Source organism: Bison bison, unplaced genomic scaffold (assembly GCF_000754665.1).
Source record: "Bison bison bison isolate TAMUID 2011002044 unplaced genomic scaffold, Bison_UMD1.0 scf7180017864371, whole genome shotgun sequence".
NCBI lineage: Eukaryota > Metazoa > Chordata > Mammalia > Artiodactyla > Bovidae > Bison > Bison bison.
In genome coordinates this window covers 16,695,542-16,707,411 of record NW_011494943.1, presented here as the reverse complement: position 1 = coordinate 16,707,411, position 11,870 = coordinate 16,695,542, and the positions used below count along the sequence as shown (strand labels likewise).

Here is an 11,870-nt window from a genome sequence, read left to right as displayed (position 1 = left end):
CTTTTGAACTGTGGTGTTGGAGAAGACTCTTGAGAGTCCCTTGGACTGCAAGGAGATCCAACCAGTCCATTCTAAAGGAGATCAGTCCTGGGTGTTCATTGGAAGGACTGATGTTGAAGCTGAAACTCCAATACTTTGGCCACCTGATGCGAAGAGTTGACTCATTAGAAAAGACCCTGAGGCTGGGAGGGATGGAGGGCAGGAGGAGAATGGGACGACAGAGGATGAGATGGCTGGATGGCATCACCGACTCGATGGACATGAGTTTGAGTGAACTCTGGGAGTTGGTGATGGACAGGGAGGCCTGGCGTGCTGCAGTTCATGGGGTCGCAAAGAGTCGGACACGACTGAGTGACTGAACTGAACTGAGCTCCTCCTTATACCACAAAGTTAAGGAATTGGATGATCTCCTGTGATTTATGATATATTAACTGCTTTTTCTAGCTTTTGTATATGTATCTGAGTTAGGAAATGTCTATTAGGTTTTGTGCTATAAGTGAGTATTACATTGGAATAATAGCTTCAGGTAGTTTAATTACTTACATCTCCTAAACAAGGATATGATTTTTTCTTTTTCTTTTTTTGGCAGGAAATCATTTGGCAGGAATTCATACTTGTTCATCAAGTTCTTTGAATCTTCAAGGGCAGAATTTACCTCTAAACAGAAAGATGGAAACTAAAGGTCATTTATTTTGCCAGGTATTTTCCAAAACTGTTTGTAAAGGTTCCTTCCTTTTCTTCCTTAAAAATTTGTTTAAATTACTTCGCATCTATAATCAGTAAGCAGATTCATAGCAACATAGTCATATGATCTTGCTTAAAAACTGAGGTGACTTTTGAACTGTTTTAGTGGAAATATATTGAACTCTCATCGCAGCAACCCATGTAGTATCAAGAGATCTGAAATGTATGATAAAACTAATTTGGTGGGGGGGAAGGGACAGACACAATTTTTCTGGAGACCAAAGGATTTAAACCTATGTGAGAGATTGTAAACAATGTAATTAATAACATGGCAGTCTAACCAAAAGCTAAAAGATAATTTAAAACATGGGGCTTTGCTGGTGGCTCAGTGGTAAAGAATCTGCCTGCCAAAGCAGGAGATGCAGATTTGACCCCCCAGTGGGGGAGATCCCCTGGAGCAGGAAATTGCAACCCACTCCAGTATTCCTGCCTGGAAGATTCCACAGACAGAGGAGCCTGGTGGGCTACAGTCCACGGAGTCGCAAAAGAGTGAAATGTGACTTAGGCACTAAACAACAACAACAATTTAAAAGATACCAAGTGTCTCTAGTCTTCTTATCTGTGATTCAGGGGATATTCTAATCTATTGGCCAGTATCATGTCAATAAAAAACCAAATCTGGACTTATTATTGAGAGACTTTGTTCAAAGGGATTATTATAAGGGAGGAAAGAGACTACGAAATAGAAGGAGGGGGGACTAACTGAAATAGGGACCACAAGATCTGCAAGCATCCCACGGACTAGGCAAAAATTTTCCTTTTTAAGTTTTATTTTATTATTTAAAAATTTTATTGTGTATTGGAGTATAGTTGATTGATGTTCTATTCATTTCAGGTGTACAACAAAGTGATTAAAAGAATGTTCTTTTATTGAGAGTGTGAACAAGGCTAGGTGCTAGAGGTAAAGAATCCACCTGCCAATGCAGGAGAATCAGGTTTGATCCCTCGTTTGGGAAGGGGATCCCTGGAGAAGGAAATTGCAGCCTTCTCCAGTATTCTTGCCTGGAAAATTACATGGACAGAGGAACCTGGCAGGCTACAGTCCATGGAGTCACAAACAGTTTGACACTACTGAGTGAGCACAAAGAAGGCTAGGAAGAATTGGTTATGGGGAAATGGGATGATAGAGTAGCATGATCAGATAAAGAGATCAGAGAAAGAGGCCAGCCTGTTCTCTAGAGGGGCTGCCTGCTCACTGGCTCAGGGTGGTGGTGGTGGTGTTCATTCTCTCAGTTGTATCCAACTCTTTGCAACCCCATGGACTGCAGCATGCCAGGCTTCCCTGTCCTTCACCATCTCCCAGAGTTTGTTCAGACTCATGTCCATTGAGTCGGTGATGCCATCCAACCATCTCATCCTCCGTCGAGATGCTTCAGGGTGAGGGTAGGCCAAAATTCGGGGGCTTGGAGGAAGGAGAGAAGCTTAACCAAACCTTGCTTAGTAAGTGTTTTGTCCTGATAAATTTTTGGGGATAAGACAGTTCAGCTAATCATTTATGAGGCAAAGAAAGGAAAATTTGAAGATGTTTGGTCTTGTCATAGGTAAATGAGGGGTAAATGAGGGGTATGTGGTAAGTCTTATCTAAATCATTTGAGGAAGGGTGGTTCTTTGCAGCCAGCTCTTATCCAGAACACAAAGGAGTGAGGGAATTCTTTTAAACTTCACTGTTTCTTCAGAAGCACAAGGCTCAGGTGAAATTTAACATTGTCAATTGAGAGTCTTAATCTTTTAAATTTATTGTCTTAGTGCATGTACCTATACAGTAATCCAAAATATAATTTCAGAACTTCTTGCTGATTACTGAAGGGTGGATATGTCTAGACTTTCAGGCTCAGATGGTAAAGAATCTGCCTGTAAGGTGGGAGACATTACATTCAATCTTTGAGTAGGGAAGATACCCTGGAGAAGGAAATGGCAACCCACTCCAGTATTCTTGCCTGGAGAATTCCATGGACAGAGGAGCCTGGTGGGCTACAGGACACTCCGTGTGGTTGAAAAGAGTCAGACACAACTGAGCGACTAACATTTCACTTTGGCTAATTACTGAGACATGTAATATATACATTGTTGATGGTTCCCTTATAAACTGATTTTGAAGATAAATTTTTAAATATTAAAAATTAACAATATCAAAATATCATACCAGTTTATTTCTTTAAGCTATATAGTTTGTATTTTACAAGTGGTTCACCTTTAACAGTAAAGTTTTAGAGATTCTTTTCTTCCTCTGTTAAAGTTTCTACTCACTATCTCTTTCTGTTCATCTGAACTTTGATAACAGATTTTTGTTCCCCTCCATCTTAAAATTTTTTTTAAATTAATTTCTGGCTATGCTGGGTCTTCATTGCTGCATGAGGGCTTCCCCTAGCTGTGGCGAGCAGGGGCTACTCTCCAGTTGTGGTGTGCAGGTTTCTCGTTACGGTACTTCTGTTGTGGAGCATGCGCTCTAGGCGCTCAGGCTCAGTGGTTGTAGCAAATGGGCTCTAGAGTGTGGAGGCTTCAGTAGTTGTGGCACACAGGTTTAGTTGCCCTGTGGCATATGGTATCTTCCCAGACCAGGGATTGAAACCATGTCCCCTATACAGGCAGGCAGAACCCATATCCCCACACTGAACCACCAGGGAAGTGCTAGAATTGATTCTTGGTGTTGTACATTCTATGGGATTGGACAAATGTGTGATGACATGTAGCCACTATTAAAATGTTATATAGGATATTAGTAGTTTCACTGCCTTAAAATCCTCTGTGCTTTGCCTATTTATCTCTTCTCCCCCAACCTACTCCCACTAGCAACCACTGATCTTTTCATTGTCCCCAAAGTTTTGCCTTTTCCAGAATGTCATATAGTTGGAATCATACAGTATGTAGCTTTTACAGATTGGCTGCTTTCACTTAGAAGTATACATTTAAGATTCCGCCATGTCTTTTCATGGCTTGCTAGCTCATTTCTTTTTAGCACTGAATAGTATTCCATGATCTGAATGTACCACAGTTTGTCTATCCTTTGATGTACTGAAGAACATCTTAGTTCCTTTTACAAGTTTTGGCCATTATGCACAAAGCTATAAATGTCTATGTTCAGGTTTTTGTGTGGATATACGTTTTCAACTCCTCAGGGTAAATATGGAAAAGTACAATTGCTGAATTCTATGGTAAGAGTATGTTTAGTTTTGTAAGACACTGTCAAATTGTCTTTCAAAATAGCTATGCCATTTTACATTCCCACCAGCAATGAATGGGAGTTCCTCTTGCTTCACATTCTTGTCATCACTTGGTATTGTCTATGTTTTTGATTTTGGCCATTCTAATAGGTGTGCAGTGGTATCTTGATGTTTCAATTTGTGATTCCCTAATGACATGATGTTGAACATCTTTTCATTTGCTTGTTTGCCATCTGTATATCTTCTTTGGTGAGGTGTCTGTTAAGATCTTTTGCCTATTTTTTAATTGAGTTGTTCTTTTTGTTGTTGAGCTTTTAGAGTTCTTTGTATAGTTTTCAATATACAAAATAAACATATTTTGAATACAGTCCCTTATCAGATATGTCTTTTGCAAATATTTTCTCCCAGCCTATGGCTTGTCCTTTCATCCTCTTGACAGTGTCTTTTGCAAAGCAGAAGTTTTAATTAATGAAGTTAAGTTTAATGGTGCCATAAGAACTAGATTCAGTGATAGATATATTCATGAATGCTGCACATTTGTAGCTGCATACTGCACTAAGGAAAGTTGGAGTCATTTAGAATATATACCTAATCCAAATTAATGCATTAAGTAACTCTTTTCAACAAAATTCTTTTTGGTAGCACCATTTTGGAGAGAGTATTGATCTAGAGTGAATGATTTGACTCAGAATGTCATATTTAATTTATGTATGCAAAGAGAACATGGCTGACAGTGGCTTTTGATTGCTCTCCAGGGGGAAGAAAATACTGATTCATCAGATGATGACTGTAATTCTGTTGCAGCTGACTTATTATCAAGAGATATTGACAGCAAAAAGTACATCAAGTTTTCTAAAACAACAGAGAAGAGAATTTCACCTGAAATTAGGGGTTTGAGCCCAGAACACACAAAAAAGTAAGTTGAACTGTGAACTTACTTAATTGAATTATACTTTTGCCAGTTTAAGAGAACCAAAAATGTAACTCATGTGTTCTCGTAATGTACTAAGTATAGAGGATCATGCATATTGCTGACCATTTTTTTAGGAGCATGGTTTTAATTCCTAATTAACTTCTCATATTTTTCTCACTTCTCTCACAGCCATGTGGAGGCCTATAAGCTATCATAGTTTTCCAGTAATGAGACCATTATCCATATATCTTTTTTTTTTTTTTTTTTTACAAAATTGTAATTTATTTAAATATATGGTGTGGTGATTTAATGTATGTATACATTGTGAAATGACTACCCCCATTGAATTAGTTAACACATTCATCACCTCACATATTTACATCATCATCATCATAATTATTATTTTGGTGAGAACAGAAGTTCTGATCTCAGCAAATTTTAGTTATACAGTACAGGATTACTAACTCGTCACCTTGTGACTTTTTAAAAAAAATAATGTATAAGTGACATAGCATTTGTCTTTCTGTTTGACTTATTTCACTTTGCATAATGCCATCAAGGTCCATCCATGTAATTTCCTTCTTTCTCATGGATAAATGGTATTCCATTGTTTATATTTACCACATTTTCTTTATTTGGAGAAGGAAATGGCAATCCACTCCAGTACTCTTGCCTGGAGAATTTCAAGGACAGAGGAGCCTGGAGGGCTACAGTCCATGGGATCTCAAAGAGTTGTACATGACTGTGCACTAACTTTCACTTTCACTTTTCTTTAACTATTAATCTGTTGACAGACACTTATATAATTTTCGTATCTTAGCTATTGTGGATAATACTGCAGTGAACATGGGAATGCATATATCTCTTTGAGATCTTGTTTTCATTTCTTTTGGATATATACCCAGAAATAGAATTGTTAGATCATTTTATAGTTCTGTGTTTAATTTTTTAAAAATTTTATTTATTATTTATTTCTGTCTGTACTGGATCTTTGTTGGTGCATGGGCTTTTCTCTAGTTGCAGTGTGTGGGTTTCTATTTAGAATGGCTTTTCTTGTTGTGGAACATGCATTCTAGAGTATGTAGGCTTCAGTAGTTGCAGCACGTGGGCTCAGTGGTTGTGGTTCCCCGGCTCTAGAGCACAGGCTTAATAGTTGTGGCACACGAACTTAATTGCTCTGTGGCATGTGGGATCTTCCTGACCCAGGAATCAAACCCCTGTCTCAATCATTGGCAGGCAGATTCTTTACTGCTGAGCCACCAGGGAAGCTCTGTGTTTAAATTTTTTAAGGAATCTCTCCTTATTGTTTTCTATAGTGACTGTACCAACTAATATTCCCACCAACAGTGTACAAGGTTCTCATTTATCCACATCCTTGCCAACTCTAGTTATCTCCTGTAATGACCATTCTAACAGGTATGAGGTGATACCTCACAGTGATTTTGATGTTAATGTCCCTGATGATGAGTGATGTTGAGCACCTTTTCATGTATTTGTTGGTCATAGGTATGTCTTCTTTGGAGAAATATCTATTCACGTCTTTGCCCATTTTTAATTGGGTCATTTCTTCATTTGCTTTTGGGTTATATGAGTTGCTTATGTATTTTGAACATTAACTCATCAGATATATGGTTTGCAAATATTTTCTCTCATTCCCTAGGTTACCTTTTCATTTTGCTAATATTTTCCTTTGCTGAGGAGAAACTTTTTAGTTTGATATAGTCCCACTTGTTTATTTTGCTTCTGTTGCTTTTGTTTTTGGTATCAATTAAAAAATCATTGCTAAGACTGATGTCAAAGACATTTATTTTCTTCTAGGAGTTACACAGTTTCTTTACCAAGATTGTTTTAGCTTTTTGAAGTCTTCTGTAGTTCCATACAGATTTTAGGATTGTTTTATTTCTGTGAAAAGTGGCATTGGAATTTGGATGAGAATTGCTTCGAATTCATAGTTCACTTTAGATAGTAATGACATTTTAACAATACTAGGCAACCCACTCCAGTACTCTTGCCTGGAAAATCCCATGGACGGAGGAGCCTGATAGGCTGCAGTCCATGGGGTCAGTAAGAATTGGACACGACTGAGCGACTTCACTTTCACTTTTCACTCTCATGCATTGGAGAAGGAAATGGCAACCCACTCCAGTGTTCTTGCCTGGAGAATCCCAGGGACAACAGAGCCTGGTGGGCTGCCGTCTGTGGGGTCTCACAGAGTCGGGCACAACTGAAGTGACTTAGCAGCAGCAGCAGTACTTCCAAACCATGAACACAGAATATCTTGCTATTATTTGTAATCTTCTTCAATGTCTTTCATCAGTGTTTATAGTTTTCAGTGTACAGATCTTTCACCTCCTTGGTTAAATTTATTCCTAAATGTTTTATTCCTTTTGATTATGTAAATAGGGTTGTTTTCTCAATTTCTCTTTCTGATACTTCATTGTTAGTGGATAGAAGTGCAATTGATTTCGTATATTAATTTTATATTTTACAACTTTTTGAATTTGTGTGTTGGTTATAGAAGTTTTATTTTTGGTGGAGTCTTTAAGGTTTTTCTGTGTATAAAATCATGCTGTCTGAAAACACAATTTAACTTCCTTTTCTGATTTGAATATCTTTATTTTTCTTGCCTAATTCCTCTGGCTAGGACTTCCAGTTAAATAAAAGTGGTGAGACAGGGCACCCTTGTCTTGTTTCTGATCTTAGAGCAAAAGCTTTCAACTTTTCACTTGCAATATCACAGTGTGATGTTAGCTCTGGGCTTGTCATATATGGCTTGATTATGTTGAGGTACATTCCTTCTAAACCTATTTTGTTGAAGTTTTTATCATAAATGAATATTGAGTTTTGTCAAATTTCTGGATTGAGATGATCATGTAATTATTATCCTTCATTTTATTAATGTGATTGTGTTAGGAAAAGCCTAAGTTCTCCTGTTTATCTCTTTTACTTTCAGGCTACCACACTTCTGACACCAGATGTGTGGATTTTCCCCCACACCAAGAAATTCTGTGATACCAGCTGGGTATCCTACATTTTAACTCAATTCTGATGCTATCTACCTGTAGATAGTGCCAGATCCCACAGGTTAAGGGTTCAGAGCCATGAGACTGCCCCACCCCCATTTCATCTTATAGTCTGAAGTGGTAGGTCCTCAGGTTACTTCTGTCTGACTTGGCTATAAATCAGAGGTCCCTATGACCCCTCTTCAGGTTTGATTAATTTCTAGAACAGCTCAGAAAGCTCAGGGAAACACTTAACTTACATTTACCAGTTTATTAAAAAAACATAATAGAAGATACAGATGAATAGCCAGATAGAGAGATACATTGGGAGAGGTCTGGGAGGGTCTCAGATGAAGGAGCTCTGTCCTCATGGAGTTGGAGTGTATCGTCTTCCCAGTATGTGGATATGTTCAAGAACCTATAAAGCTCTCCAGAGAGGGTAGAGGACTGTAAATGGAGTTAATAATTGATCATGCCTACATGGGGGGAGGCCTCTAAAAAACTCCCAATAGTATGGAGTTCAGAGATCTTTCAGGTTGATGAACACATCCACATACCAGGAAGGGTAATGCGCCCTAACTCCATGGGAACTTAATTTCCTGCACCTATGATCCTTCATGACCTTATCTTATATATCTCTTCATCTGGCTATTCATCTGTATCATTGTTCATGTCCTTTAATAAACTGGTAAGCATACGTAACTGTTCTGAGTTCTTGAGTTCCTCAAGCAAAATAATGAAACCTAAGGAATGGCTTGTGAGAACCTCTGATTTATAGCCAGTTGGTCAGAAGCACAGATGAAAAACGGGCCTGCAGTTGATATCTGAGGTAGGGTGGGGCAGTCTTGTGGAACTGAGCCCTTACCCTGTGGAATCCGAAAGTATTTCCAGGTACTTAGTGTCAGGATTGAGTTAACTTATAGGACACTATCTGGTGTCACAGAGAATTGCTTGGTGGGGGCAAACCCCACACACATTTGGGGTCAGATGTGAGTGTAATGGTAGTGTGAGAATAAAGGAGAAACAGAAGATTGATTTTTCCCTACATAGTTGTGTATCACATTTATTGATTTTCCCATCTTGAACCATCCTTGTGTCCTGGGAATAAATCCCATTGATCATGGTGTCTCATCTTTTTAATGTACAGTTGAATGTGGTTTACAGATACTTTGTTGAGAGTTTTTGCATCTGTGTTCATTAGGAATATTAGCCTGATATTCTTTTCTTGTAGTTTCCTTGTCTGGCTTTGATATTGGTAATGCATGCTCCATTGCTTCAGTTGTGTCCTACTCTTTGCGACCCTATGAACTGTAGCCTGACAGGCTCCTCTGTCCATGGGATTTTCCAAGAAAGAATACTGGAGTGGGTTGTCATGCCTTTCTCCAGGGAATCTTTCCTGACTTAGGGATCGAATCCATGTATCCAGCTTCTCCTGCATTGCAGATGGATTCTTTACTGCTGAGCCACTGGGGAAGCCCATTGGTAATGCTGTCTTCATAAAATGAGTTTGAAAGTATTCCCTCCTCTTCAGTTTTTGGAAAGAGTTTGAGAAGAATTGGCATTAATTCTTTAAATCTTTAGTAGAATGCACGAGGAATGCTAACTGATTCTGGACTTTGTTGAAACGTTTTTGATTACTGATTTAATATCTTTACTAATAATTGGTCTGTTCAGATTTTGTACTTCTTCATAATTCAATCTTGGTAGGCTGTATTATTTTAGGAATTTATCTATTTCTTCTAGATTATCTAATTTATTGATATATAATTGTTCATAGTAGTTTCTTATGATCTTTACTATTTCTCTGTTATCAGTAGTAATACCTCCTTTTAAATTTCTTATTTCACTTATTTGAGTTTATCTCTCAGCACCCCCAACCCCATTTTGTTTTTTATGTCACAGTTTACATATTTTTATATTATATATCTATGAGCAAATTGTTGTGGTTATAGTTATTATTAATACTTTTGTCTTTTAACATTTATATTAAAATTGTATGTGATTTACCTCCACCATTACAATAGAGGTACACCATTATACACTGCGGATTTCCCAGGTGGCTCAGTGGTAAAGAATCCACTTGCCAGTGTAGGAGATGCAGGAGACCTGGGTTCAGTCCCTGGGTTGGGAAGATTCCCTGGAGGAGGCAATGGCAACCCACCCCAGTATTCTTGCCTGGAGCATCCCATGGACAGAAAAGTCTGGTGGTCTACAGTCCATAGGGTTGCAAAGAGTCAGACGTGAATGAGTGACTGAAAGAAGTCAGAAAGTGAAGTCACTCAGTCGAGTCCAACTCTTTGTGACCCCATGGACTGTAGCCCACCAGGCTCCTCCACCCATGGGATTTTCCAGGCAAGAGTATTGGAGTGGGTTGCCATTTCCTCTCCAGGGGATCTTCCCGACCCAGGGATCGAACCCAGGTCTCCTGCACTGTAGGCAGACACATTACCGCGTGAGCCACCAGGGAAGATGAGTGACTGAGTATATTACAATATTAGAGTATTCTGAATTTGACTATATATATATATTTACCTTTACCAGTAAAATTTATGTTTTCATATGTTTTCATGGTACTAATTAGCATACTTTCTTATTAGCTTGTAGAACTCCCTTCAACATTTCTTATAAGGTCAGTCTAGTGGTGATGAACTCCTTCAGCTTCTGTTTGCCTATAAAATTCCTTATTTCTCCTTCAGTTCTGAATACAGCTTTATGGGGTAGAGTATTCTTGTTTTTTTTTTTTTTTCTTTCAGCACTTTGAATATATCATCTCTCTCCCTCCTGGCCTGCAAGATTCTTGCTGACAAATTTGCTGATAATTACGTGGGAGTTCCCACTATTCCACTGAGTTAGAGGAAAAAGATGAGACAGTCATTTCTAGGGCACCACAATAAGGGGCTTCCCAGGTGCTGCTAGTGGTACAGAATTTACCTGCCAATACAGGAGACCTAACAGATGCGGGTTCAGTCTCTGGGTTAGCATGGTCCCCTGGAGGAGGGCATGGCAACCCACTCCAGTATTCTTGCCTGGAGAATCCCCTGGACAGAAAAGCCTGGTGGGTTACAGTCCATAGGGTCGCAAAGAGTCAGATGTGACTGAGGCAATCTAGCATGCGTGCGCAGCACACCGCAATAAAGCTTGTTACCTAGGAAGAAATGGAACATAGGAGTGTTTCTTTCCTTTCTTTCATTAGTATTGTTTAAAATGGTTAATACCTGGGGAGACACAATGCACCTAAGGAATGCAATATGAAACAAATGTTTTTAGTTATTTGTTATTTATATCAAATCATTCCTAGTCCCTAAAATATTTGAGTTATCTTGTAATTAAAAGAACACAGTTATACTTTAAAAATGATAAAACATAAAAGGTGATGTAATGAGGTAGGAGTCATAATTATTCTAGAAATATGAAAATCAGTTTCAGTAAGGATATATGGAAGGGGACAGGGGATATAAAGCAGCAGTATGCTGTAGGTTGTGATTAATTCATGTGTCATGAAATCAATTTAAGAGGTAGCTACTAGTAATTTTCTAAAAAGAAATTACAATAGAATTGAAGACATTATAGTGCTTTTCATATAATAAGCATAAATATTCTTTTGTGAAATTGTTTCATTTCTCTCTCTCTTTGTATATAGGTGCTATGTTAAGTCACTTCAGTCGTGTCCGACTCTGTGTGACCCCATAGACGGCAGCCCACCAGACTCCCCCGTCCCGGGGATTCTCCAGGCAAGAACACTGGAGTGGGTTGCCATTTCCTTCTCCAATGCATGAAAGTGAAAAGTGAAAGTGAAGTCTCTCAGTCGTGTCCAACTCTTAGTGACCCCATGGACTGCAGCCTATCAGGCTCCTCCGTCCATGGAATTTTCCAAGCAAGAGTACTAGAGTGGGGTGCCATTGCCTTCTCCATTGTATATGGGTGTTACATCTCAATAGAAAATGTATTTTATACTCTGGGACATAGTAAGAGTAAAGTCATTGCTTTGTGAGGGGAGGACTGTTGAGGAGACTGACCACAGGGCATCTTCAGTGGGGATAAGAGCAAGGT

The 11,870-nt window shown here is 38.8% G+C and overlaps 1 protein-coding gene across 1 annotated transcript in view; it reads left to right on the top strand.

Annotated features, from left to right (window-relative positions):
- The first annotated feature begins 597 nt into the window (after nt 1-597).
- EFCAB13 (EF-hand calcium binding domain 13) overlaps nt 598-11,870 on the top strand; it is a 175,963-nt gene continuing 164,690 nt past the window's right edge. The window contains exons 1-2 of the mRNA XM_010856564.1: nt 598-699; nt 4,661-4,821. Of these exons, the coding sequence (XP_010854866.1) occupies nt 670-699; nt 4,661-4,821 (191 nt within the window). The 5' untranslated portion in view covers nt 598-669. The remainder of the gene's footprint in view (nt 700-4,660; nt 4,822-11,870) is intronic.